The 24,027-nt window shown below is 42.9% G+C and overlaps 1 protein-coding gene across 2 annotated transcripts; it reads right to left on the bottom strand.

The window, feature by feature from the left end:
• Positions 1-764: 764 nt before the first annotated feature.
• On the bottom strand, positions 765-15,505 carry LOC142184617 (LIM domain transcription factor LMO4-A). 2 transcript variants are annotated; one of them, XM_075259613.1, is made up of 5 exons: positions 15,425-15,505; positions 8,855-9,101; positions 2,803-2,899; positions 2,508-2,678; positions 765-1,715 (listed from the first exon to the last, which is right to left on the bottom strand). In XM_075259613.1, the coding sequence occupies exons 2-5, from the start codon at positions 9,091-9,093 to the stop codon at positions 1,707-1,709; spliced, it is 516 nt and encodes a 171-aa protein (XP_075115714.1). In that variant the 5' UTR covers positions 9,094-9,101; positions 15,425-15,505; the 3' UTR covers positions 765-1,706. The 2 variants fall into 2 exon arrangements, with proteins under 2 accessions (XP_075115714.1, XP_075115713.1); XM_075259612.1 differs by lacking the exon at positions 15,425-15,505 and adding an exon at positions 9,424-9,501.
• Positions 15,506-24,027: the final 8,522 nt, after the last annotated feature.

Genomic DNA, 24,027 nt, shown 5'->3' with positions numbered 1-24,027 from the left:
ATAGAACCAGGAAAAGAGGATGTTGTCATTTGACTAGTTATTTGTTAGATGCAATTTTACCCCTCAACCATCTTCTCCGGGCCCATTTGAAGGCATCTTCACCAGCAGGACACCATTCAAGGAGTCCATCGATTATATCCCACCATATCATGAACCTCCAATAGCCTCCTCCCCCTACCAGACAAGAGACTAATGACAACTTTTTAGTTTAATCCTATCTATCCACTTTTATTTTACCAACGTTCCCAAGTACATCTCCCACAGTGCGACGTTAAACAAAAAGTTCAATAAACACTATAAATAAAACAATCTTGAGGATACAAAAATATTTATAGAGTGCCAACAGTGTACGCAGTGCTGTACAGGGATAGGAAGCAAAGGCAAGTGAGGGTAAGGGCTAGTTCACACGTGAGTATAAGGGGAGGTTTTTGACAGCGGATTTCGCGTCCAAAACCTCCCCTTATAATGGTGGTCTATGGAGACCGCCGGGCTTCTGTTCTCCGCTAGCGGCGAGCTGCTGCTAGCGGAGAAAAGAAAGGACATGCCCTTTCTTCAGGCGGAAGCCGCGCAGTCTCAGCCGCGCGGCTTCCGCCCCCCGCAGCTCCCTCCTATGTCGGCTCATTCATTTGAGCCGACAGCAGAGGGTTAAGCCGCGACAGCGATGGTCGCGGCAGGCGGGTTTTGACAAGAGAGAGACGCGGCTCGCCGCGTCTCTCTCTGTGTCAAAACCCGCGCGGGCAGTTCACGTGTGAACTAGCCCTAAGAGTGTATGTGGTGAGTGGGGGTAGCCCATTGATGGCAAGGTCCCATGAGTGGGCACCCAAGATTTGGCCCCCCTACCTTAATTTGAAGGTACCAAGGGGCATCTTGAAGACACAGAAGTCTGGTGGCACAGTATGAAATGCGATCACCCGGTTTCTACAGAGGTGGATATCCATGCTTGTTGGGAAGACCAGTCTTAAGACAGAAAATGGGGCAAATGTATTGAGTTAATAGGGGAAACTTGGCACCAGACCCTCCAAAGCTGCATCATGGCATGGACTCCGATTGCCCAATATAGGGCAATTCGATGATCACTATGGTCAACTGGCAACCATTTCTAAGCATACTCAAACAACCATGCATCCATTTTGGTGTCCCCATTCTGATAGTTTCCTTTGGGCAAGACCAAACCACTTCAACTGGTTCACCTTCTCTAATGGAAACACTGGCCATCACCTTAAACAACCCCCAACTTCCCCAAGACCACCCCCATAAACCCCATCCAATGACGTGTCCATAGTTTTGATTTTCCAAGTGATTTTCAATATGGTGGCTTCCCAGCTGCTTCCCGATTGGTCAGTCCGTGTGTGTGATCTCATCAGAGACGTCAAGAGGATTCACATGTCCTATATACAGAATGAACATTTGCCTTTAACATTCACCCAAGTCCACAAAGAAAAAAGTTATCTTCAGGCCGTTACTCTGCAAAATATTTCTCTTTATACAAGTCATTTACAAGTTCTTAAAATCCTCCTCAGGTCCAGACATGGCGCGGGTGCTGCGTATGAAGCCGGATGTGTGCAAACACCGGACGAAGACAAGCGAAACTTGAAGAGGAGTATATAATATATATTTATAGATATTTATAGATTCTTCTATATGTCAACAATGTGTCTCCGAGAAAATATTAACAGAAGGCACGGAGGATGCGCAGCTCCTAGTCACTAACAAACCTGAAAAGAGAGGAGAGGAGAGAAGAAAAGCTTAGCTCACTGCACTACATAAGATTCTGGGAAATGTAGTGCGCCATCACAGTCACAGGTAAAACACTGCAACGTCCACAATGCAAGACTACAAAAAAAATGTAGCAATAAGCAACTTTGGATGCAACTGGAGTAAAACAAGAGCTCATGCACAGGGGCGCAACTTCAAGCTTTTGGGCCCCATAAGGCATAGTGTGTATTTTATATTGCAAAGGGACCTTTGGGGCCCCAATAGGGCACAATAGTAACTGATACCACTGTATCCCCTATAAATTTATCACTGGGACTCGCGCAGTATAAGCTAGGATCTGAGCTAGCTGTAGAATTCTGAATGCAGATTCAGATGTGAACAGTGTAAGGATAGGTTAAACATGGCAGATTTTGTAATGGGAACGGCCATGGAAAAACCACCATGGAAAGTTCCTACTCTATTCACTTCAATGGGAAATTTGGGCCCAAATATCCCAAATATTGAGAGATTTTACCATTGAAATAAATAAGAGGCAGAATTTTTGTTGCAGATTCTGCTGCAACAATTCTGCCTTGGGTATTTGCATGGCACAAACTCAGGTCACTGGGTCCTAGTGCCGATATCTGAATTCTAAAAAGAGTTCAGTGTTTGTGAACAGAGTATAACATAATATAATCTGACTGGCAATAGCAGTGCAAAATGCAGCTTTGGATGTGTGTAGAGTATAATTTATATAATCATTATTTCATATATTCAGCTCCACAAGCCTTGTCCTAAGAGCGTATACTTACTTTCTGGTCAGGTAGCATGGGGCTACTCTGAAGGGGGTTATTCTGGAGAGGATTTAGGTGTCCGTTAAGGAGACCCGAAGGCCGGTCGTGTTCACAGAAGATGGTGCCGTTGATGTAGTGAAACCGGTCCCCTGGTACCAATCTGTTTCTGCATGTGGCACATGTGAAGCACTGATGGAAAATGAAGACACAGAAATAAGTTACAGCAGCCACTCATATACAGCAACACAAAGTAGAAGTCTTATTTCAGGTGGCCCCCCCCCCCTAAAAATAAACTGACTCTTGATTGCCTTACCTTCAGATGATACACGCTGCCTTGTGCCCGCATCACCATTTCGCTGGCTGGGATGGACTGTCCGCACGCGCTGCATGCCCCGCTGCTCCCAAATAACCTGCCATAGAGGAACGCAAGCATCATTACATATGGACACAATAAAATTATGTTAACTAGACCCGACTGTCAAACCGCCAGCTTCATTGATCATGGTATCCATCACTGCTGGCAGCCATCTTGATTTATCACACACAGGCAGAAGCAATCACCGATTGTGATTTAAAGGGTCATTTCAGAAGACAGTAATGTTAACAGGGCGGGAGCCATTACTGGACTCTGTCATGTTGTAAATGATCTGTGTACTTATCACCATTATAGGATATATACTGATGTGCGCGAAAAAGACAGTGGTGTTCGGATACATATTAGATACCTCAATATAACTTAGAACCTACAGAAATCCAGAATAAGACCTCTCCTCTGATCACATGTCCTAGTTGGACTGCCCGATGGCTGGAATAAAAGTCACATTTCACATGTGATATAGACAGACCATATACAGTCAATGACCACACATGTCTGACTTACAATACACTTAAAAGGGGACCATTCACTAATTCCAAATCTTTGCCCCCTTCAATAGCTGCCCCTCCACTGATTACGGCAGTTGGAATTTTTCCTCTAGACACTGCCATTACTGAGCAATCACTGCTGTTAGGCAGAGAGCTCATTAGGCTCTCTACTGGCAAGGGGGCGGGACCTGACTACCCGCTCCAGCCTAGGACCGCCCATCTGTCTGTAGAGAACCTAATAAACATCTGAATTGAAACTACCAGCACTGACTGTTCAGGAATGGTGGGGCTAGAGGAAAGAAATCCAACTGTGCCAGAATCAGTGGAGGGGCGCCCCAATAAAGTAGGGAGATGGAGGTGGAGAAAGGTCCTCTTTAAGAGACAGAGGAACACAGATGTGTCCCACATATCCATAAGCCCAAGGAGAACCCAAATACACCCTACACATCTAGATAGGCCTACAAAGCATCCAGATATACCCTACACAACCAGATAGGCCTAAGGGGCACCCAGATACACCTAGTGGGGAATTCAGGTACAATCCACTTGCCCAGATAAGCAGAGGGAGCAACCAGGCATTAATACTTCTACCTCCTGAGTATTAAAACTACACAACGATGCAGAATGGAAGTTGTTGTGCGCCAAGATCTGATTTCCCTAGGTCATTTATGCAAAAATCTGCTTTGTTTTTCGGTCCGGGTGCTTCCATTCCAGTCAACAGACGATGGCCAGAGCACATATTGCTGCGCAAACATCGCTCAGCTTCCTGGATATACACAATGATCATTTCCCTACTGTAGCCTGTATGGCAAATAGACAATTTGTCTATAAGCAAACTATAAGGCGGAATAAGTAGAGCAGGCCCAGAGGGCTAACTAAAAATCAGCAACTTAAAGTTGTGCCACACTAGGGAAATTCAGTGAGCACAACATTGAGCTGTGCACAAGAAGCAGAAGAGGCTATATTCCCATGCATCTGTCAGCTGAGACATGTAGTTCAACCACTAGGCCCCTCGTACACTTTGCTTATATTTTTGGCCGGGCGTCCATTTCTTCCCTGCCAGCTTTCTTCGTTGACAGCCAGCACGGAGGTGATGCGGCTCTTAGATTAGATGAGCTTATCGATTAATCCTGCCTGATTGTGGCGTAATCTCGCACTTGCGCTGCCCCGCAGCAGAAATACAAATTAATTGCAAAGACCTTCAGACTATGAAAAGCGAGTCCCGGGAGGCCCATAAATGTCCCGATCTATGAAGAAGATGCTGCATGCAACATTATACATTAACCACATAGTGACGCCTCATGCAGGATGGATGGCCAACAAAAAACGCAACTGAAACAGACGCAGGAAAACCTTACATTCTATATATGGGTCAGGGTCTCTTTAAATCAGGGTGTAACTTATCAAAGTTGAATTATTGGGTATAACAAAAATAGGGAGCCCTGGTGAGAATCTATTGTGGAGAATTTATTAGGTATACATGAAATTTACGCTAGTTCCTGCCAGAGCTTCTTGATCATTTGGGCACGTCTCCCGCCAGTCAGGGACTTTAATAAGACTGGGATGGGAAACCCCAACCCTAATAAATTACCCCCAATTATATTGAGTAAGATAGCATATAATATGATATACAGTAATGTAATAATAGGAAGGGTTCACATATAATGTATGGTAATATAATCTGAAGTCCTAATATGTTATAATAAAATATATCACATTATATTACATATTATAATATCGGGCAGTCGGTTATTAAGTATAATAGAATAGAATATAAATTATATTACAGGATATACTTGTCATATATTAGAAGAAGCGTCTTGTAACAAATTCTAGTCACAAAATTATATCTGTTTATTCCTGTTCCTCCTATAGTAAAGGCAAACTTTCCCAGACCCCTGCATGGTAAACCTCTATGTTGTATAACCCTTTTCTCCCCACGTAATTGATAAATGGGCAGATATGATGTTGAGTATTCTAAGAAAGCTGGATAACTACAAAGGCAGCCATACTGTCACCCATCTTTCCAAGTCTCCTGATTTACAAGTTAGCCTAGTTACACTCCTATAAACACCACTTCTTGCTTATGCACAGAATAGAAGTGTCCAGTTTCTGGGTGTCCTACTACTGTGATTATAAGAATGGGGGGGTCCCCTGTGGAAACAGGGCAGTAGTGCACACGCACGAGCACCGCTCGATTCACTACAATGAGTGCCGGCCATCCCCATCAGTACCATACAAGTAAATGGAGCGGCAGTCATATGTACAACTACAGCCCTATTCACATAGGGGGACCAGATCCCCATTTGTGATATCTGGGGGGTCTGTGGGGGACCACTTCAGGATAGGGGATAAATGTTGTTCATGGGACAACCCTTTTAAATTAGGGGTGACATATACACCAGCTTATAACTGAGGGTCATTGTGGCAATATTAGTTGCCATACAGCTTTCCACCCCAAAAAAGTAAAAACCCAATAAATATAAGCCCTTGATTTTTATAAGATTAGGGCAAAAATGGCTCCAAAATTCAATCCTATATGACATCCCCCAACCCTCACCGCAGCAAACAGAGCGGAATGAAATGTACACAGAATCTTCCACGGTTCTATAAGGCGGGGGTCTTGTATTAAATGAGCTTCTCCCTTTATTAAATGTTTTCCCTCCGTCTCCTTGAAGATCTCGTCTGAATCGGCCATGTAATTGATGTGAGTTTGCCTTTAATATCCTGTTCTCTGGCTCTTTGACACAGTCCTAGCGCAGCCGCCAAAGTGCCGTCCAATCTAATAAAAGGCCCTGCGTAATGAATTTTCGATCTTAATTTAAACAGTAATTTAAGCGGCGCGGGGGGAGGAGAGGGCTGGACACGAAAGCGAGAGGAGGGGGGGGGATGAGCCGGAGACAGCGCTGCTCTATGGAATACAATCCTCACAATCCTGTGATTGCTTAGCATCATATAATCAATCGGATAGTCATCCATTGTCTTGTTTGAATAAAGTTTATTGAAATGAGCACTTCATTATCTTCCCTAGCAACAGGTCACAGAGTGGGTCGAGGCCTGGTAGTCATGGGCTGGGACTGAATGGCTACTGACAATCAGCCTCATTTATCAAAGCGGCCTAATAATCTGGTTGCCCCTTTGATGACAATATTGCCCCAAAACTGTAGGTCTACTATACATCCTTCAAGGGATTCTCTACTGCCTTTTAAATAAAGTTTATTGACTTAACATGTATGCAAAATTTAGGCCTTGTTTACGTAAACTGTCTAATAGTAAGAGTCTAATTGCCCATAGCAACCAATCAGAGCTCCCCTTTAATTTTAAGCTGAGCTCCGACTGATTGCTAAACTTTATTTAAAAGGATGTGGATAATCCCTTAAACAATGTATAGGAGGCAGTGTCAAGGCAATACTGGTATCAGGCGGGCAAAACCCAATAATGTCTGGCTGGACGCCCATCTATGGAGATTGAACAGAGTAGTCGCCAACCTATCCCAGAAGCCTGGTCGACCTACAGATATGTTTTGGCACCATCGTCTACTTGCCATCTGGGCATGGGTAGAGCACAGCACCACTTCCAGTACTACCTGTATACTGACAACTGGACCCATCAAGTAAAGACCTCAGCCTATGATGCCCACTAGGACACCAGGGATGAAGGGGGAATAGTGGCGGTCACGGAGACCAAAATATCTTCATATTAGAGATACATTACCAGAGTCAAGAGCGTAAGTGCACAAAGTGAAGCCCTTTAAGGCTCAGCCCACACGGTCTGAAGCCAGAGAACTTGCGTACACACCTATGTAGATTATAGAAATCGATTTAAGCAGCCATATAAGAATTTAACCCCTTGGATTCTTTAATCTTGAATATTAGATTTTGCAGATTCTGTAGGGAAGGGGCGTTTAGTGAAATTGTTGCCCTGGCCTTGTGCAAAAACTGTTAATGCATTCGGCTGTGGGGGAGGGGTGGAGTTGATAATTTTGGAGGTTTGTGAGCCCTCCCGGTGAGGAACGGAATTGAACTTAATAGAAAATAACAGGGGCTTAATTGATGCCATATGTTTCAATATTGCCAACAGGGAACTTCACCTGCCAAGTGGGAGCCAGGGGGAGGTGGGAAGGATGGGAGGGGGGGATTCGGGGGTCACAAGGCTTGTTCAAGAGTTAATATCCAAAGACTCTTTGTGTTGATGCGACCGAGTTAGAAAGGAAGGGGGGGGGGGTGCAGGGTGCTAAACAGGGGGTGGCTTATAGCAGGGTCTGTGACTTGCAACATTTGTGCAACCCTGCAACCGAGTATATGAAATTAATTCACTACCAAGGGGCGGGGCTGCGGGCCCCAAACAAGGCTTAAAAGGGTGCCCCCTCTAATAGCCTCAAGAAATAGAAGTCCTTAAATTATTACTAAAGTCTTTTAAGTAATATCTGTTCCTGGATAAGTTGGGTGATGAACAGGCTTGCCCATCCAGCTTTTCCAGGTCACAGAATTGAAAGATCTGCTTGATATTTGCACAGGGGAATATGGATCATTCAAGATTTGAGGAAAGTTGTGTGATAATCACTAGAGGAACATGACGGCAGCTGTATTGGTACTAACTCAGCTTTTCCAGACTCCTGAAGCTGTTCTAATGAATTTTTTGCAGAGGAAAGGGGGTGTAATAAAGAAATGACGCAGGGGGCAGTATATTGAGAGTAACCCATAGAAGATGGACTATCTGCCACCAGCTGCCCCCTCCTTGCCACAATGCTCCACCATGTTTCCTCCAAATCCCCCCAAATCCTAAAAGTTGTCAGCTAGCATTCAGAGGAGGATACAGCTTAATACCACCAGCATTAAGGCTACTAAAGCTGGTGACCCAGCTTTCTTAGATTCCAGAATGGCACATTAGCCAAGCTCTGCAATGAAGGAATTACCAAAGTGTTTATTTCCCATTTGGGAAAGGTTAGAAAACCTTAGTAAGGTTGGTAAACAGCCTCAAAATGGTCACGGTGAACATATCTGTCACCCAGCTTTCCTACATTTATGAATGGCAGGTCAGCTCAAATAGAGGCAGCGAGAAGCTTGATACCGACCCTTTTGAAAGCAGTAATGGTGGTCACAGTAGTTGGTATCCTGCTTTATAAGGTTTCTGAATGGCAATTTAGCCTAAACTGGTGAAGATTTAGTAGTGAGGGATGTATCTCTACAGAACAAGGGGCATTAACCAACCCAGGGTGTGGGAAAGCTGGGCGACATCCCGTGTGGGATCAGTAATGGCTGTCATATTGGCTATAACCCAGCTTTCCAAGACACAGAACAGAGGATGTATCAGCAGAGCTAGATATATGGATCTTCACTGACTTGCCCTTATTAAGCTGTAATGGCAGCCATATTAGTTGTCACTCAGCTTTCCAAGAAATCAGTCATTGTTGTCACCTGCCTTATGACAGTGATGAACTACCACTCCCAGAAAGCACTGCCCCTACCTGCACCCCATACAGACGCCATTTGTACACTCACCGAATGTAGTCGTTCCGGCACAGGATCATGCCGCTCTTTGTGTAACACGAGGTGCCAATCTCCCCCAGCTGAGCCTGGCAGCAGGAACACTTGAGGCAGCGGGTGTGCCAGTACCGCTCCATGGAGTACAGAAGGAAGCGGTCTGCGATCTTGCCCCCACAGCCTGCGCAGGCTTTTGGGGGGGAACCATTGCTGCTGACCGCCGTGGTGGTGGCTTCGGACGTCCGGTTGTTCACCATTCCTGGTCCTGTAACAGAGGAGACTGTTAGGATGTGTGCGACTGGCGCTGGCGCGTGGCAGCTGCAGAGACCTAAGTGATTGAAAGAAGCACTTTGCTCAAGCACCAGAAAATAGCTTATTACACAGCCGTCCCCCGAGAGCGCGGCTAATCACCCCGCAACTCCGACTGCCTGGAGCCCGCACCCTTTCAGTGCCAGCCGGCATCAGGCACATTCTAACTATCCCAAGCCGTACTATTACATCCCTAGGGAAGCTTCGGCGTATCATAATTCTAGAACGCACGCTGTTATATTGAACGTTAACCCCAGAACACCCACAGCACCCCCTACCTTGCATGTTACAATGCAACGTAATCCAGCGACAGCTCCCCAGTACTAGTGTAGCCGGGGGCGGCAGTATTATAATAACTCCGTGTCTGCCAGGAGGAGCAACAGATCCATCCAATTTACAGGCAGCTCTGTACTGTATTACACTGCAAGTAAGTGGGTCGTTCAATTAAAGGGACAGCAGGTGGATTAAAATAACATGGTGGCTGGCGAGTGGGCTGCTGCATCCCCCTATTCTAAACATGTAAATTAAAAGCCTTGAAGTCTTAAGCTACCAAGAACCTGCAAAAGGATAAGAAGTGATTCATAGCACAATACTGGTGATAGATGCTGTGACCCAGCTTTCCCAGAAACCAGACTGTCAAAATCTCTCACTTTACAACACCTGGGTATTTCTGCTGCCCAGGGTTGTGAGAAAGCTGGGTGACTACCAATGTAGGAAGTGAAAAGCCATATTGGTAGTCGCGTATCTTTCCCAAGGGCTGATAAAGAAACAGATCTCAAAGAAAGCTAGTATTAATAGTGGGGTAACCAGAACCCCTCATTCTTGATGACTTAGAGAAGGGGGTAAGGTGATATTTGGGGACCCAAACCGCGTTCACTCAGTGGGGTAACTATAATAGAGTGCCTGCACTTCCTCACGCAGCCACAGGGTGTCGCCACTTATCACAATGAAAAGGGACATCAGATCTGTTACAACGTATAGGGCTGTGCGAAAGTTAAAGGGGAACCCCACCTTACTTTACCCTTTACGTTACATAGACCCCCACCACACTATACAGAGGCCAGGGCAACTTCTGAATGTCACTGTCACTCCATAAGTAATGGCGTGGTAGACGAACAAGTCAATGTGGGATTTGTTTTGGGTGGAGTTGCCCTTTAAATGCCAAGCACTCCTCGAGCATGTGGGCATACCTGGCAGCAGTCTTGCGTATCTTGGCGCGGCTTCGGCTGCCGTGTAGCAAGTCTCATTTCTATGATTACATTATGTTATCAAATCCGGTGCTAATTACCCCGTAAATCCCAGCTCGCTTGTCCTGGGGGACTCTAGAGAAACCCCTAAAATGGGGAGATTAAGGAGGATTTACAACAGCGGGCGAGATGCCAATTAAGCAGGGGCGAGCGCATTACCTGCCATACGACCCCAAATACCCCAGCTCTGTACACTAGTTATCTTTAACCCCTTCAAAGTTAATCCAATACCCTTCAAGGGGGAACTCCCTTAAAATAATACCCTATAGAGTTGTCAAAAGTTCTCAGCTATGTTCTAGTTATCTGTATCTGGAAAAGCTGGGTCACAAGTAGGGCAGCCATAACTCCTGCAGAGAATGTCATCCAGCATTCCCAAAATTATTATAAGGTCCCATCAAAAAATCTATTCAGCTAGGTCTTAGTTATCTCTATCTGGGAAAGTTGGGTGACAACAGGTACAGTGGTCATAACTCACACACAATGTCACCCAGTTTTCCTAAAACCCTGAATGGCACTTCATACTGATTAGCCATTATAACCAGCTATAATGAAGTCTAGTCACACCCAATTTTCCTGGGGTACAGAGAGGTAAATTTAATGCTGTAGGGCTAGACATATCAAGACTGCCTGTTCAGGGGTCTGGGAAAGCTGAGTTACCTGTGGCTGCTATGAGTATCCTATAGACTGCCACCCAGCTTTGCTAGAAACAAATATCCTTGGCCTGGAAGAACAGAAGGAGTTAAACAGGTTGGAGGGGAATTGGGTGCATAGGAAGCCAATAATGGAAGGTGAGAAGAATTAAGGGTAACCTGAACCCCAAGTACCGCCAACAGATTGCAAGCTCTTCAGACCACAACCAACACTGACATGCAGCAAACAGGACAAGACACTAAAGTCTACTCCAACTGTTTCACATCATTCAGGCAGGAACCCTCACTGATAAAGCTGTACCCAGGCGACTCATTCACCCCAACCAAAATTAAAGGGAGCCTCTGATTATACAGTAAGGTTTGGCCGGTATCTACACTTGTGCGCGGTTTTCAGGATCTACGCTTGCTGTCAGTGACTGGGTCCATATTGTTTACAACCACAGTCTTCGATGAGCGGAGACTGAGGGCTGCAGGTGCCTCGGGGGTTAAACCCTCTGAGATTCGGCACAATCCCCCCCCCCATTATCTCGGCTCTGAAAAGGCTGAAACAGTCGCAGCTGCTAATGAAAACTGAGGAGGAGGAGGCCGCAGCCTGGTGCCTGGGCATTAGAGTGCCAGCTCTTCGCTCCAGATTCCTTTACTATTGAGGCTGGGAGAAGTAGTGTGCCACTTCCCAAAATACAGCCGAGCCTACAAACTGAAATAACATTGGTCAGTGCTGATTTAGCAGAGCCGAAGGTAGCTTTAGGTGATAGAACGTCGTATTAGTGGTAACTTTACATGGGACTGCATGAACCAGTATACAGTCTTCTCCATCTGTATTATGTTATAGCCTATATTCTACTACACGAATAACGTATATTAGCACAGAAGAAGATATTACCACAGATCAAGTTACATTACACCTCCTATAGGGTCAGGTATACTATTTAATTATATTACAGTACACACCTCATAGGGCCAGATATACTACTGTACAGTCTGGTATACTATAGCATAAACCTCTTATAGGGTCAAGTATACTACTGTACAATTATATTACTAACATACACCTCCTATAGGGCCAGGTATAATACTGTACAGTCTATTATACTACTGTATGCACCTTTTATAGGGCCTGGTATAATACTGTTTATACTATATCACATATTATAGTATACACCTCCTATAGAGATAGGTATATTACTACACAATCTGTTATACTATATGGTATAATAGACTGTATAGTAGCATACCTGACCCTATAAGAGATGTATACTGTAATATAATATGTAATATAGTCTGTACAGTAGTATACCTGACCCTATATTACAGTATACAATATGTAATATAGTAAAATACTATACAGTAATATACCTGATCATAAAACCGGTGCATATTTTACTATAGTATAATAGACTGTAGAGTAGTATACTGTCCTGACCCTATAAGAGGTGAATACGGTTATATAGTATAATATAGGGTCATATATAGTACCATACAATATTTTATACTATCTTACAGTGTACACCTCTTATAGGGTTAGGTATAGAACTGTACACTAAGAAAGGGGCAACACAGTGGCTCAGTGGTTAGCACTGCAGCCTTGCAGCGCTGGAGTCCAGGGTTCGAATCCTGCCAGGAACAACATCTGCAAGGAATTTGTATGTTCTCCCCGTGTTTGCATGGATTTCCTCACATTCTACAAAAGACATACTGATAGGAAAATAAAATATACGTTGTTACCCCTATATCCCACAATCTACATACAAAAACAAACAAAAAAAAACTGTACACTAAGAGGTATATACTGTAATATAATATGTACAGTCTATTATACTATATTACAGTATATACCTCTTGGTGTACAGTTCTATACCTGACCCTATAAGAGATATATACTGGAATAGAATATGTAATATAGTATAACAGACTGTACAGTAGTATATCTGAACCTATATAGGTGTATACTGTAATATATAATAAAGTATAGTAGACTGTACTGTAGTATATCTGACCCTATAACAGGTGTGTATAGTAATATATTTAACACAATAATACTGTACAGTATTATACCTGACCTTAGGTGTATACTGTAATATGTAGTATAGTATAACACTGTACAGTAGTATATCTGACCCCATATAGGTGTATACTGTAATATGTAGTATAGTATACAGTAGTATACCTGACAAGAGATGTATACTAGAATATAGCATGTAATATAGTATAATACTGTAAAGTATTATACCTCACCCTATAAGAGACGCATACTGTAACATAACTAAGTGTAATAGATTATATCCCAGTACAGACATTTTATATTAGCGCTCAGTATATCAGTGTATATTATATTACAATAAATTGCTACAGTATATTACCATATACTGTACACTGGCATTACAGGTTATTTTAGAACATAATACATTATAACTATATTAGACTACATACGGTATATTATGACAAAGTACAGTACTAGGTCACAGTCCAGTATATTATAGATTAGACATCTAGCTCAGTATATTACAGTGTATATTATATTGTGTCACAGGCCAGTATATTACAGTACAGAGTATTACAGCCCAGCATATTATAGTGTAGACTTCTAACATAGTCTATTACAGTGTAGCTTATATTGTATCAGAGACCATTATATTATTGTATAAACTTCTTGTATAGTACATTACAGTGTAGAAACTTACTGTATTCCAGTCTAGTATATTACATTATAGACTTGTGGCACAATATATTATACAGTGTAGACTATTATACTGAATTATAGTCCAGTATATAATAGCACAGTCTGTTACAGTGTAGATTATACTGTATTGCAGTCCAATATATTACACTACAGACTTCTAACATAGGGTACTACAGTGTATATTATATTGTATTACACACCAGGATATTACAGTGCAGACTTACGGTACATTGTGTATTATAGTACTGACAGCATACTGTCGTACATTGTAGATTATACTGTATTATACTTTATCAGTATATTACAGGATACATGTGTAATACAGTGTAGATTATATTGTTTTATAGTCCAGTTTATTACAGGGTAGACTGTTACAGTGTGGCATTACACACAAAACAGCATTAACTATTGCAATATAATGGTCTGTACTGTAACTATAGTCTCTGATATTACAAGATATACTATTATACTGCTCAAAATAACCAGTCTAATATAACACCACATAATATTATATTGCACTGTAATATAACAGTCACTATAGTTTACATTATACTGTATTATATGACACAATAACTAGTCTCCTATTACACTATACTATTATATTGTACTATAATATACCAGTCTTTAAAGTCTATTATATTACACTATAAACTATTACATTGCAGTGTCTTATAACATAGTAAGTCTCATATTACAGTATATACTGTTATATTGTTCTATAATTTAACAGCCACTATAATAAGCACTATATATTATACTGAACTGTAATAGTAGTCTCATATTACATTCTTTACATTATAGCAGTCACCATAGTCTATTATATACTACATACTAATATAGTACACTGTAATATCACAGTAACGTCTCATTACACGATAAATGATTATACTGCACTATTACAGCAAGTATAATCTCATATTATGCTACTGATTTACTATAAATCACTAGTCTCTTCTATTATCCCATAGACTATTCTACTGCACTATTCCAGTAAGTAATCTTATATTAGACTAGTCTCTTCTATTACCCTATAGATTCATACTGTAGTAAGATAAGATAAGAATCTTATTACACTATAGTCTATTATACTGCACTATTACAGTAAGTATCTTATACTAGTCTCTTCCATTATCCTATAGGATATTATACTGCACTGAATATAATCTGTTATATTACACTCTAGTCTCTTCTAATACCCTATAGACTATTACATTGCGCTATTATACGAGGTTTAATCTCATATTACACTACTATTTTATGACCCTATAGACTATTATAGCTCACTATTACATTAGTGTCTTATATTACACTATAGACTATTATATTGCACTAGTGTAGTAAGTATAATCTCTTCTATTGCACTGTAGTCTATTTTATGACCCTATAGCCTATTATAGTGCACTATTACACCAAGTATAATCTCTTATTACCCTATTATACTGCACTATTACACTACAGTCTCTTCTATTACCCTAAAGACTATTCTACTGCACTATTACACCAAGTATAATCTCTTCTATTACATTTCCATGGCTACAGCTTTGCCTCAGGATGCAGAGAGGTGTTTGGTGGACGCACAGAAAATAAGTGAACCCTCTGAAGTTTCCCCAAGCCCCCTGCCCTGTCACAGCACTCAGCCTGCACATGGCACCGCCAGACCCTGGCACAAGCACCCACCAGCTGCTGCCACACTGCCACCTACCTGCCCGCTGCTGCGCTGTCTCAATACAGATCCACTAGATCCCAGGGCTCCTAGATCTCTACAGCCACATACAGATCCCAAAAGAGGAGCATCCACTGACTGCAGCTGCTTGCTGGCCCCTGCTTATATAACCACGCCTGTGACGTCACCGGGGCCTCCCACTAACGCCAATCAACCACCAGAGGGCGTTCCAGCTGTCAGAAAGATAAATGTCCATTTAAACAGTGATAGTCTCACTGCTGCCCCCCTGAGGCCATGTTCTACAGTGCACCTGCTGGCCCTCATCGTCTCTGCATTAGGGGAATCCATAGAAATACCACTCCCATCCTCTATAGATAGCATGCTGGGAGTTGTAGTGTTACACATGTCCCATTCTGTATACAGCCTGGGCTAGATGGCATGCTGGGAGTTGTAGTGTTACACATGTCCCATCCTGTATAGAGACTGGGCTAGATGGCATGCTGGGAGTTGTAGTGCTACACATGTCCCACCCTGTATACAGTCTGGGCTAGATGGCATGCTGGGAGTTGTAGTGTTACACTTGTCCCATTCTGTATACAGCCTGGGCTAGATGGCATGCTGGGAGTTGTAGTGCTACACATGTCCCATCCTGTATAGAGACTGGGCTAGATGGTATGCTGGGAGTTGTAGTGTCACACAGTTCCCATTCTGTATACAGCCTGGGCTAGATGGCATGCAGGGAGTTGTAGTGTCACACATGTCCCATCCTGTATAGAGACTGACTGGGCTAGATGGCATGCTGGGAGTTGTAGTGCTACACATGTCCCATCCTCTATACAGCCTGGGCTAGATGGCATGCTAGGAGTTGTAGTGTCACATAATTCCTATCCTGTATACAGACTGGGCTAGATGGCATGCAGGGAGTTGTAGTGTTACACATGTCCCATTCTGTATACAGACTGGGCTAGATGGCATGTTGGGAGTTGTAGTGTCACACATGTCCCATCCTGTATAGAGACTGGGCTAGATGGCATGCTGGGAGTTGTAGTGCTACACATGTCCCATCCTCTATACAGCCTGGGCTAGATGGCATGCTAGGAGTTGTAGTGTCACATAATTCCTATCCTGTATACAGACTGGGCTAGATGGCATTCAGGGAGTTGTAGTGCTACACATGTCCCATTCTGTATAGAGCCTGGGCTAGATGGCATGCTGGGAGTTGTAGTGTTAAACATGTCCCATTCTGTATACAGACTGGGCTAGATAGCATGTTGGGAGTTGTAGTGTCACACATATCCCATTCTGTATACAGCCTGGGCTAGACGGTATGCTGGGAGTTATAGTGTCACACAGTTCCCATTCTGTATACAGCCTGGGCTAGACGGTATGCTGGGAGTTGTAGTGTCATACAATTCCTATCTTGTATACAGCCTGGGCTAGATAGCATACTGGGAGTTGTTGTGTTACACATGTCCCATTCTGTATACAGCCAGTGCTATGGCATGCTGGGAGTTGTAGTGTCACACAGACAGACCAGAGAGAAGTCCTGTTGTGATTCCTCTTTACATATCACTAGAAGTTATTGTTGCAATCATTAATATATACCCAGAGCCATAGACAAATCTCCATATGTGTGTCAGTATTTATGCGGCAATTGAATTCTATTCATATTCTGGTTGCCTTTAGGGGAAATGTAATGGCACAAATAATAACATATCTGATCACTGAGTCAATGGGATGGCTATGGAATCAGCAGCATGGTATATATGAAGATTCTATTTTGGGGTGAGGCGGGCGTTCCATGATAAAACACATCATTTATCATGAGGTGTCCATGACAACCATTCCTATAGAATCCTAAAATTAAAGGGGCTACCATATCAGGTTGTGTTCACACAGGATTGTTAACAATCATAGACGCACGACCAGATGCGAGTGATGGGAGATGAGACTTACTACAATGTCCGCACTGTGTGTATCGCTCTGCGGTCCAACCACATTCACATCATTGAAGCTGCAATACCAGACACGACCCACAGATAGGAATGGCGCTGTTTCTAGCATGCTAACATGGCAGGTCACTTTAAATCGCACTTAAAAGTTCTTTGACATTTACACAATGGTCATTGTAATCCCGTAGTGACAATCACAAGACTGCCGTCTCTATTGTGTTCCCTGAAGCGGTGTCCACAGACGTGACTATAAATCGCGCGCCCGGTGACAGCTCCATTGTGCTGATTATACGTTCCCTTTACACAATGCACATGAAAATATTGTCACAGAATACGATGTAAATTATCAGTGACCGCCGTTCGCCATGGCGGTCATGATGGTCCAATACAATCTAGAACGTTTGAAATTAGTTATGAAATTGAGTTATGAAATTAGAAGAAGACCCGTTTTCTTTGACGCTCATAGCAACCAAGCACAGAGCAGCTTTCATTTTTCTGGAGCAGATTACAAAATGAAAGCTGTGCTGTGATTGGTTGCTACTGGCTACACTGCATTAATTATTCAAGTCCTATATAGTTACCTGGTTTTTGGGAAAGCTGGGTGATAACCATTGATACATGGATACAGTCATGGCTGCCACTCTGCTTTCCCAGATCCCTGGATTGGATGATACAACATGCCCTCCACAGTATTAAAGCAGGCCTCTTGGTAAATTGGATGACGTGTGGACTATCACCATACTTGCCAATTTCCTGTAATGCCTAGGAGGCTCCCACAAAAAGGGGCAATCTCCTGGCATTCCGGAAAAGTGGCCAAACCTCTTGGGCCTGGCAAAAAAAAGATTCTGCACACTAATATTATATGTGACACGGGCAACTTGTCACAAAAGGGGCCATAACACACGCTCAAAATGTTCAGGGCTTTAATAAAGAGGACATGGCCACCGAAAATATTTGCACGTCCAAACAGCTAGGGCCTAGCCAGCAAAAGTTGTCAAGTATGAGTATCACCCAGCTTTCCCACAATGTGATACAACAGAGACAGTTACCAACATGATCACAGAGGGCAACAATTATATTTAGCAGAATTCAATCAAATACCTTTAATCTGGCACCTGATAATCAGGAAATTCGTAAATTCGGCAGCAGATTGGGAGCAGAAGAGATGAGAGGTGTAAGAATAAAATGGTATATTGGGTTGTCTGGTAATCTGGGACCTGATATATATATATATATATATATATATATATATATATATATATATATATATATATGTCCTTGCACCCATACTGAGGTGCATGGCAGTGGGCTTCAACATGTTAACCCTTCCATCCCCACACGGCCGTTTTCCCTGCAGACAGTCACACATTCCTTTCTGCGCAGAGATATTAGCCCCCGGCAGGACGAGCTGCAGCTTGCTACCTGAACTGGTTTATATACTAGTGTGGCAGATCCCGACGTATCATCACATTAACCCATACATGGCCCTGTATAGAAGAGCCCTTATGTCGCCCACTCGTGCAAAGTCCATGCCAATATCAAATTTCCCACATTGTGAAAGTTGGGTGATTGTGAAAGGTGTAATCATACGTGCCAAATTTATCATTTAGATCTCTAGGAGCGGGAAGCATGCCACCAAAAAATTCAGGTGGCCATGTCCCCCTTTTAGTAAATTCTCATCCTCTTTGGGCCAAAACTCTCCCAAAATGTTCAGATCATCCCATAACGGTGGTCGGTCCTTCCTGGCCTGGAAGAATGCTCCTGGATCCACTGGGCTCCCGGACATATTATATGTGACATGGGCACTTTATGTCCCTATTTTGTGATATGACCGGATCTTTTTGTGTCAATGTCACAAAAAGGTGGAAATGTCACAATCCCTGAAAGGGGTGAAGTTTTAGTAAAAGGGAGCATGGCCACACAAAAGTTTTCATGACCACACTGGCACTCTCGGATCTCTGCCAATAAAAGTTGGCAAGATTACCTTTGGGTGCACAACATAACCCCAAGAGATGAGAAGAAATGCTCAGTCTTGTCCTTAGCACACAAAGCGGGAAATTTATTATGCTTTATACGCAAAAAAATTGTGACCTTTCCCTCTATTGCGCCGCCCTTTCCATTTTCTTGAAAGGGAATATGGTGAAGAGCTTGGTGTGTGCAGAGGCACCAAACCCGCCAGACTTATGATCACTTACACTACTCTACTGGTGTAGATTTCAGTACCAGTGCAAGGCTCTGCAGAGAATGCCCCTCATTTATAAGGAGGTGCACCCTCTGCCAGCCAGAGACCCCCCCCCCCCCCTCCATAGTGCATACATGACATATAATTGTACCAAGAACTCACCCGGCCCAGGAGATTTGCCGATGCTTCGTGCACTCCACTCTGTTTGAATGAGATTCCAGGACATTTTTGGAGAGTTGGCATGGATGGCTGTAATGGCAGCAAATGGGTAAAATTACTCTAATGGGCTTCGTATGACTTTGGTCTAGAAATGTAAGTGCATGTTAGGCTGGGTTCACACCAGCGCTTAAACTCTGTTCGGAGTTTCCATCCCTGAACCCGTTTATAAAAAATGTGGAGGAGAATTAAGGAGGTGCACCCTCTGCCAGCCAGAGACCCCCCCCCCCTCCATAGTGCATACATGACATATAATTGTACCAAGAACTCACCCGGCCCAGGAGATTTGCCGATGCTTCGTGCACTCCACTCTGTTTGAATGAGATTCCAGGACATTTTTGGAGAGTTGGCATGGATGGCTGTAATGGCAGCAAATGGGTAAAATTACTCTAATGGGCTTCGTATGACTTTGGTCTAGAAATGTAAGTGCATGTTAGGCTGGGTTCACACCAGCGCTTAAACTCTGTTCGGAGTTTCCATCCCTGAACCCGTTTATAAAAAATGTGGAGAGAATTATTTTTTAATAATTGTTTTAGGTTTACATTCAGGGGTCCACAAGCCGACCCCCCGAACAGAAACCTGAACACAGGTGTGAACCTAGGGTAAGGTAGGGTAAAAAGTTTATGAACCCGACTGGAGCCACCCGGCTTGATGGTATACGTTACTGATAAGGGGCACATTGAACAGGATAAGCTAAGCCTGAACCTCTCCTAGGCCATGAAATCCACCATCTTGCTGGGCGGTTATTCTTGCCAGTAATTGTTAGAGGAAGAAGCTTTCTTAGGCCTTGCCACTCTGCTCCTCCTCCCACTCTTTGATTCTCTTCATATTTTAATTGAGTCTTGGGAGAGATGAATGGACGTTGGTGTAAACAGACAAAGGATAGGAGAGAGACCCCAGCAGCCAAGGGGCTGTAAGACTTTGATGCCCTTAATGGATAATATTCAAGCCCCTTAAGAAGAAAGCACATTGGATGTTTTGGTTTTCCAGTGTCAGCGCTAGAGAAGACTCGCACATTGTCACTGATTTCCACTGAGTTTTTGTTTTGCATAACAAATGACTTGAAGATGACATCAAAACCTTCTCTGGAATTGTCCCACAATGGGAATTCTTTCAGGCCATATACATAACCTGTGGACTTAGTGCCCCCCACCCTTCAAACAAATGAACCTGCCAAGAAAAATGTATTTTTACTTAAGACTACTTCTTATACTTTCTTTTAAATTTCAAGTTTAAAATAATTTTACAAAATTTAAAGTTGCTCCCTAAATTTCCTGGCAGATTCAGCACATGAACCTGCCAGGAAATTAATTTTTTACTTAGGTTGATTTATTATAATTTCTTTCTTCTTTTTTTTTTATTTTTACTTCAATTTTACAATAATTAAAAGAATTTAAATTAAATAATAAAAAAGTGTAGGAATACTTAAAAAAACTTAAAATAATTTTTACTATAGGGTCCATTCAGACGGAGTAAACACACGCTCATTTTGGCAAAATACATGTGTAAAAATAAGACTCCCATTGACTTCAATGATATTTTACACGTGTATTTTGATGTGTATTTGGGCGTTATTTTTTTTTACACGTGTAAAAAAATTTCATTGAAGACAACACAAAGATGGACCAAATGGCAGATATGTGGTGGCAAACCTGGACAAGAAGGACCCGCGCTGGCCAAATAGGTGAAAATATACGACTTTTATTGAACTTTTATTTTCACCTATTTGGCCAGCGTGGGTCCTTCTTGTCCAGGTTTGCCACCACAAATCTGCCATTTGGTCCATCTTTGTGTTGTCTATACACCCGTGGGGTGTGAGGTACCTCGCAGCGGCATCCAATCCAGAGAAGGATCCTCTGTAAAGTGATCCTATCATTACTAAAAGCTTTGTGTATACACACAACCTGTAAAGGTGAGCCTGTTTTTACCATTTGAATTCACCAATATCAACACAGATCTACACTACGGGTTGCTCGGTGTCTTCTTTTTGCTTTTGAGATTTTCATTGAAGTCAACGGCAGTATTATTTTTACACGTGTATTTTACCAAAAAAAAAAATTTGAAAAATAATTGATATGAACCTATGGGAGCCTTCACACCAGTGGAGTAACTAGGAATGGCGGGGCCCAGTGGCGAACTTTTGACATGCCCCCCCCCCCCCCCCCCAACACCAAAGACCTCGACCGACCCCCTCCTATGTTCGCCGGCCCGGCTGCATAATCCGGCCAGCTGCTGACTGAGCGTGCGGTATTTAACCTTCAGCGCTGGGCGGGGACTTCCTTTCGGATCCCCGCCAGCGCCGACGGATCCCTCCCTCTTTGATCTGTTTAGGCTGTTTTTTTCTTTGTTTTTGATGTTGTTAGTTAAAGCGTGTTATTTATTTATTTGAGGATGTCTGTTTTTTTGTGGTTGTTGAGTTAGGTTATTTATTTCCTTTTCTTGTATTACTCAGGTGTTACAGCTTGCAGGTTGGCAGGACCTTGTACCCCTCCCCCGTGTGAAGTCAGTGAAGAAGAGGAGAGGCGCGTCACCCGCGGAACATCTCACACATGCCCACCCAGGAGGTGGCGGGGCATTCTGGTGACGCGCCTTACTAATTCGTCATGGGGCAGCAGGCTTCTGCTGAGTCGTTCAGAATGAGTGCGTAAAAACCAGCTCCCATTGACTTGAATGGGTGCCGGCATACGAGCGCTATCACATTGATAGCAATAGGGGAAAAAAGCCTCCCATTGATTTCAATGGGTACTGCTTGTATGCCAGCATCCATTCAAGTCAATGGGAGCTGGTTTTTACGCGCTCATTCTGAACGATTTTTACGTTCAGAATGAGCGGAGCATATACTCCATGTGAAGGCTCCCTAAGAGTAAAAATAGAAAAAAAATATATATACAATTTTGATATTTACTAGCATAAAATAAAATAAAAAAGTGAAAATCATTGCAAAAACACCTGCTGTGTTTTGTTTTTTTTTGTCAAAGAAAATTCCAGCAGGCGGCATCTCTGGAATTTATTTTTATTTTTTGTGTAAATTGGAGCTAAATAAAGCTTTTGCAAAAAGTTCAGATTCCTTTTAAAATGCAAAATGTCTGACACTCCCATGGAAATCTGAAAAACCCCTCCTCCATTAGTATGTGTAGCTTAATTATTTGCACACTGACTTCCCTATAAAACAGCCACGGTAATCCGCCCTCAACGTATTGATTGTTTATTAAATTACTTATTGATCGCCAGGCTGTGGTAATGAGCCGACACACTTTTTAATGGGTGCAATAAATAGGTAAATTAACCCATCCTAGAGAGGAAGGTAATGCAGGAACCATGAGCGGAAATTACAATTATTTATTTTTAATGTTCCAAAAAAAAAAAAGAAGAAAAAAACACCTTAAAAATTAAATAAAAAAACCCAAAAAAACGTATTATAAGTCCTCAAATTGTCTGCTCATTTTGAAAAATAAAAAAATCATAAATTCAAAAACAGAGAACAAACATGACTGCCATTGTGGTTCCTACATGGGAGCAACATGTTCCCCTAAACTATTGCATCAAAAATATATCTTGTAATGGGACATTTTTGATCGGAAAAAAAAAAATCCACCTGGTCTGGGGTTGGCTGTATTTTGACCCCAGTTATAAAATGGCCATCACTGCCCTCACCCTTGTAGTGTCCATTCTGATCACTATCACTATTGACTTGTGAGCCTTTATCACCATCTACAAGGCAGTGGAGACAATTGTTCTTGGCTTCAGATGGGTCTGATAGGGCTTTGGAGCCACAGGTGTGGCCAGTTCATTAACATACTATAGAGGCCACAGACAGGGCACCTCAGGTGAGCAGGAGGTCAAGAGCTGCGCTAAGGTTACTTGCCTCTTGGACCTTGCTTTCACTACCTGCCGGACAATCCCAGAGATTGTTTGTTCTCGGGGTGACCCTTATGTAGAGAAAACAGTGCACTGACCCCTGGTCTCCATTATCACCTAACAGCTGTTGTAGAACTACAAATTCCAGCATGCATATTCATTATGTGACTGTTTAAATAAAGTTTATTAAAGAGAACACTATGTAAAGAATACTGAAGGCAAGGGCCTAATAAAACAGATACAACCATGGATACAAGGCCCCCCCACAACAGTGACCACTACAGGGCCCTGGACTGCTTTAACCACAGGGACAAAGATGCACTTACACCAGGCCCTATGGTAGCGGGGGCCCCCTTTGGACAGCGGAACAGTCCAGCATTTTCTGTCCCACTGTCCAGGGCAGTGGGTCTGGTCTGCACCAACTCATCGGTGTT

This window comes from Leptodactylus fuscus, chromosome 11, assembly GCF_031893055.1.
Source record: "Leptodactylus fuscus isolate aLepFus1 chromosome 11, aLepFus1.hap2, whole genome shotgun sequence".
In the NCBI taxonomy this organism is placed as follows: domain Eukaryota; kingdom Metazoa; phylum Chordata; class Amphibia; order Anura; family Leptodactylidae; genus Leptodactylus; species Leptodactylus fuscus.
Note: the sequence above shows the minus strand (reverse complement) of the source record. Positions and strands in the feature narration are given on the sequence as shown.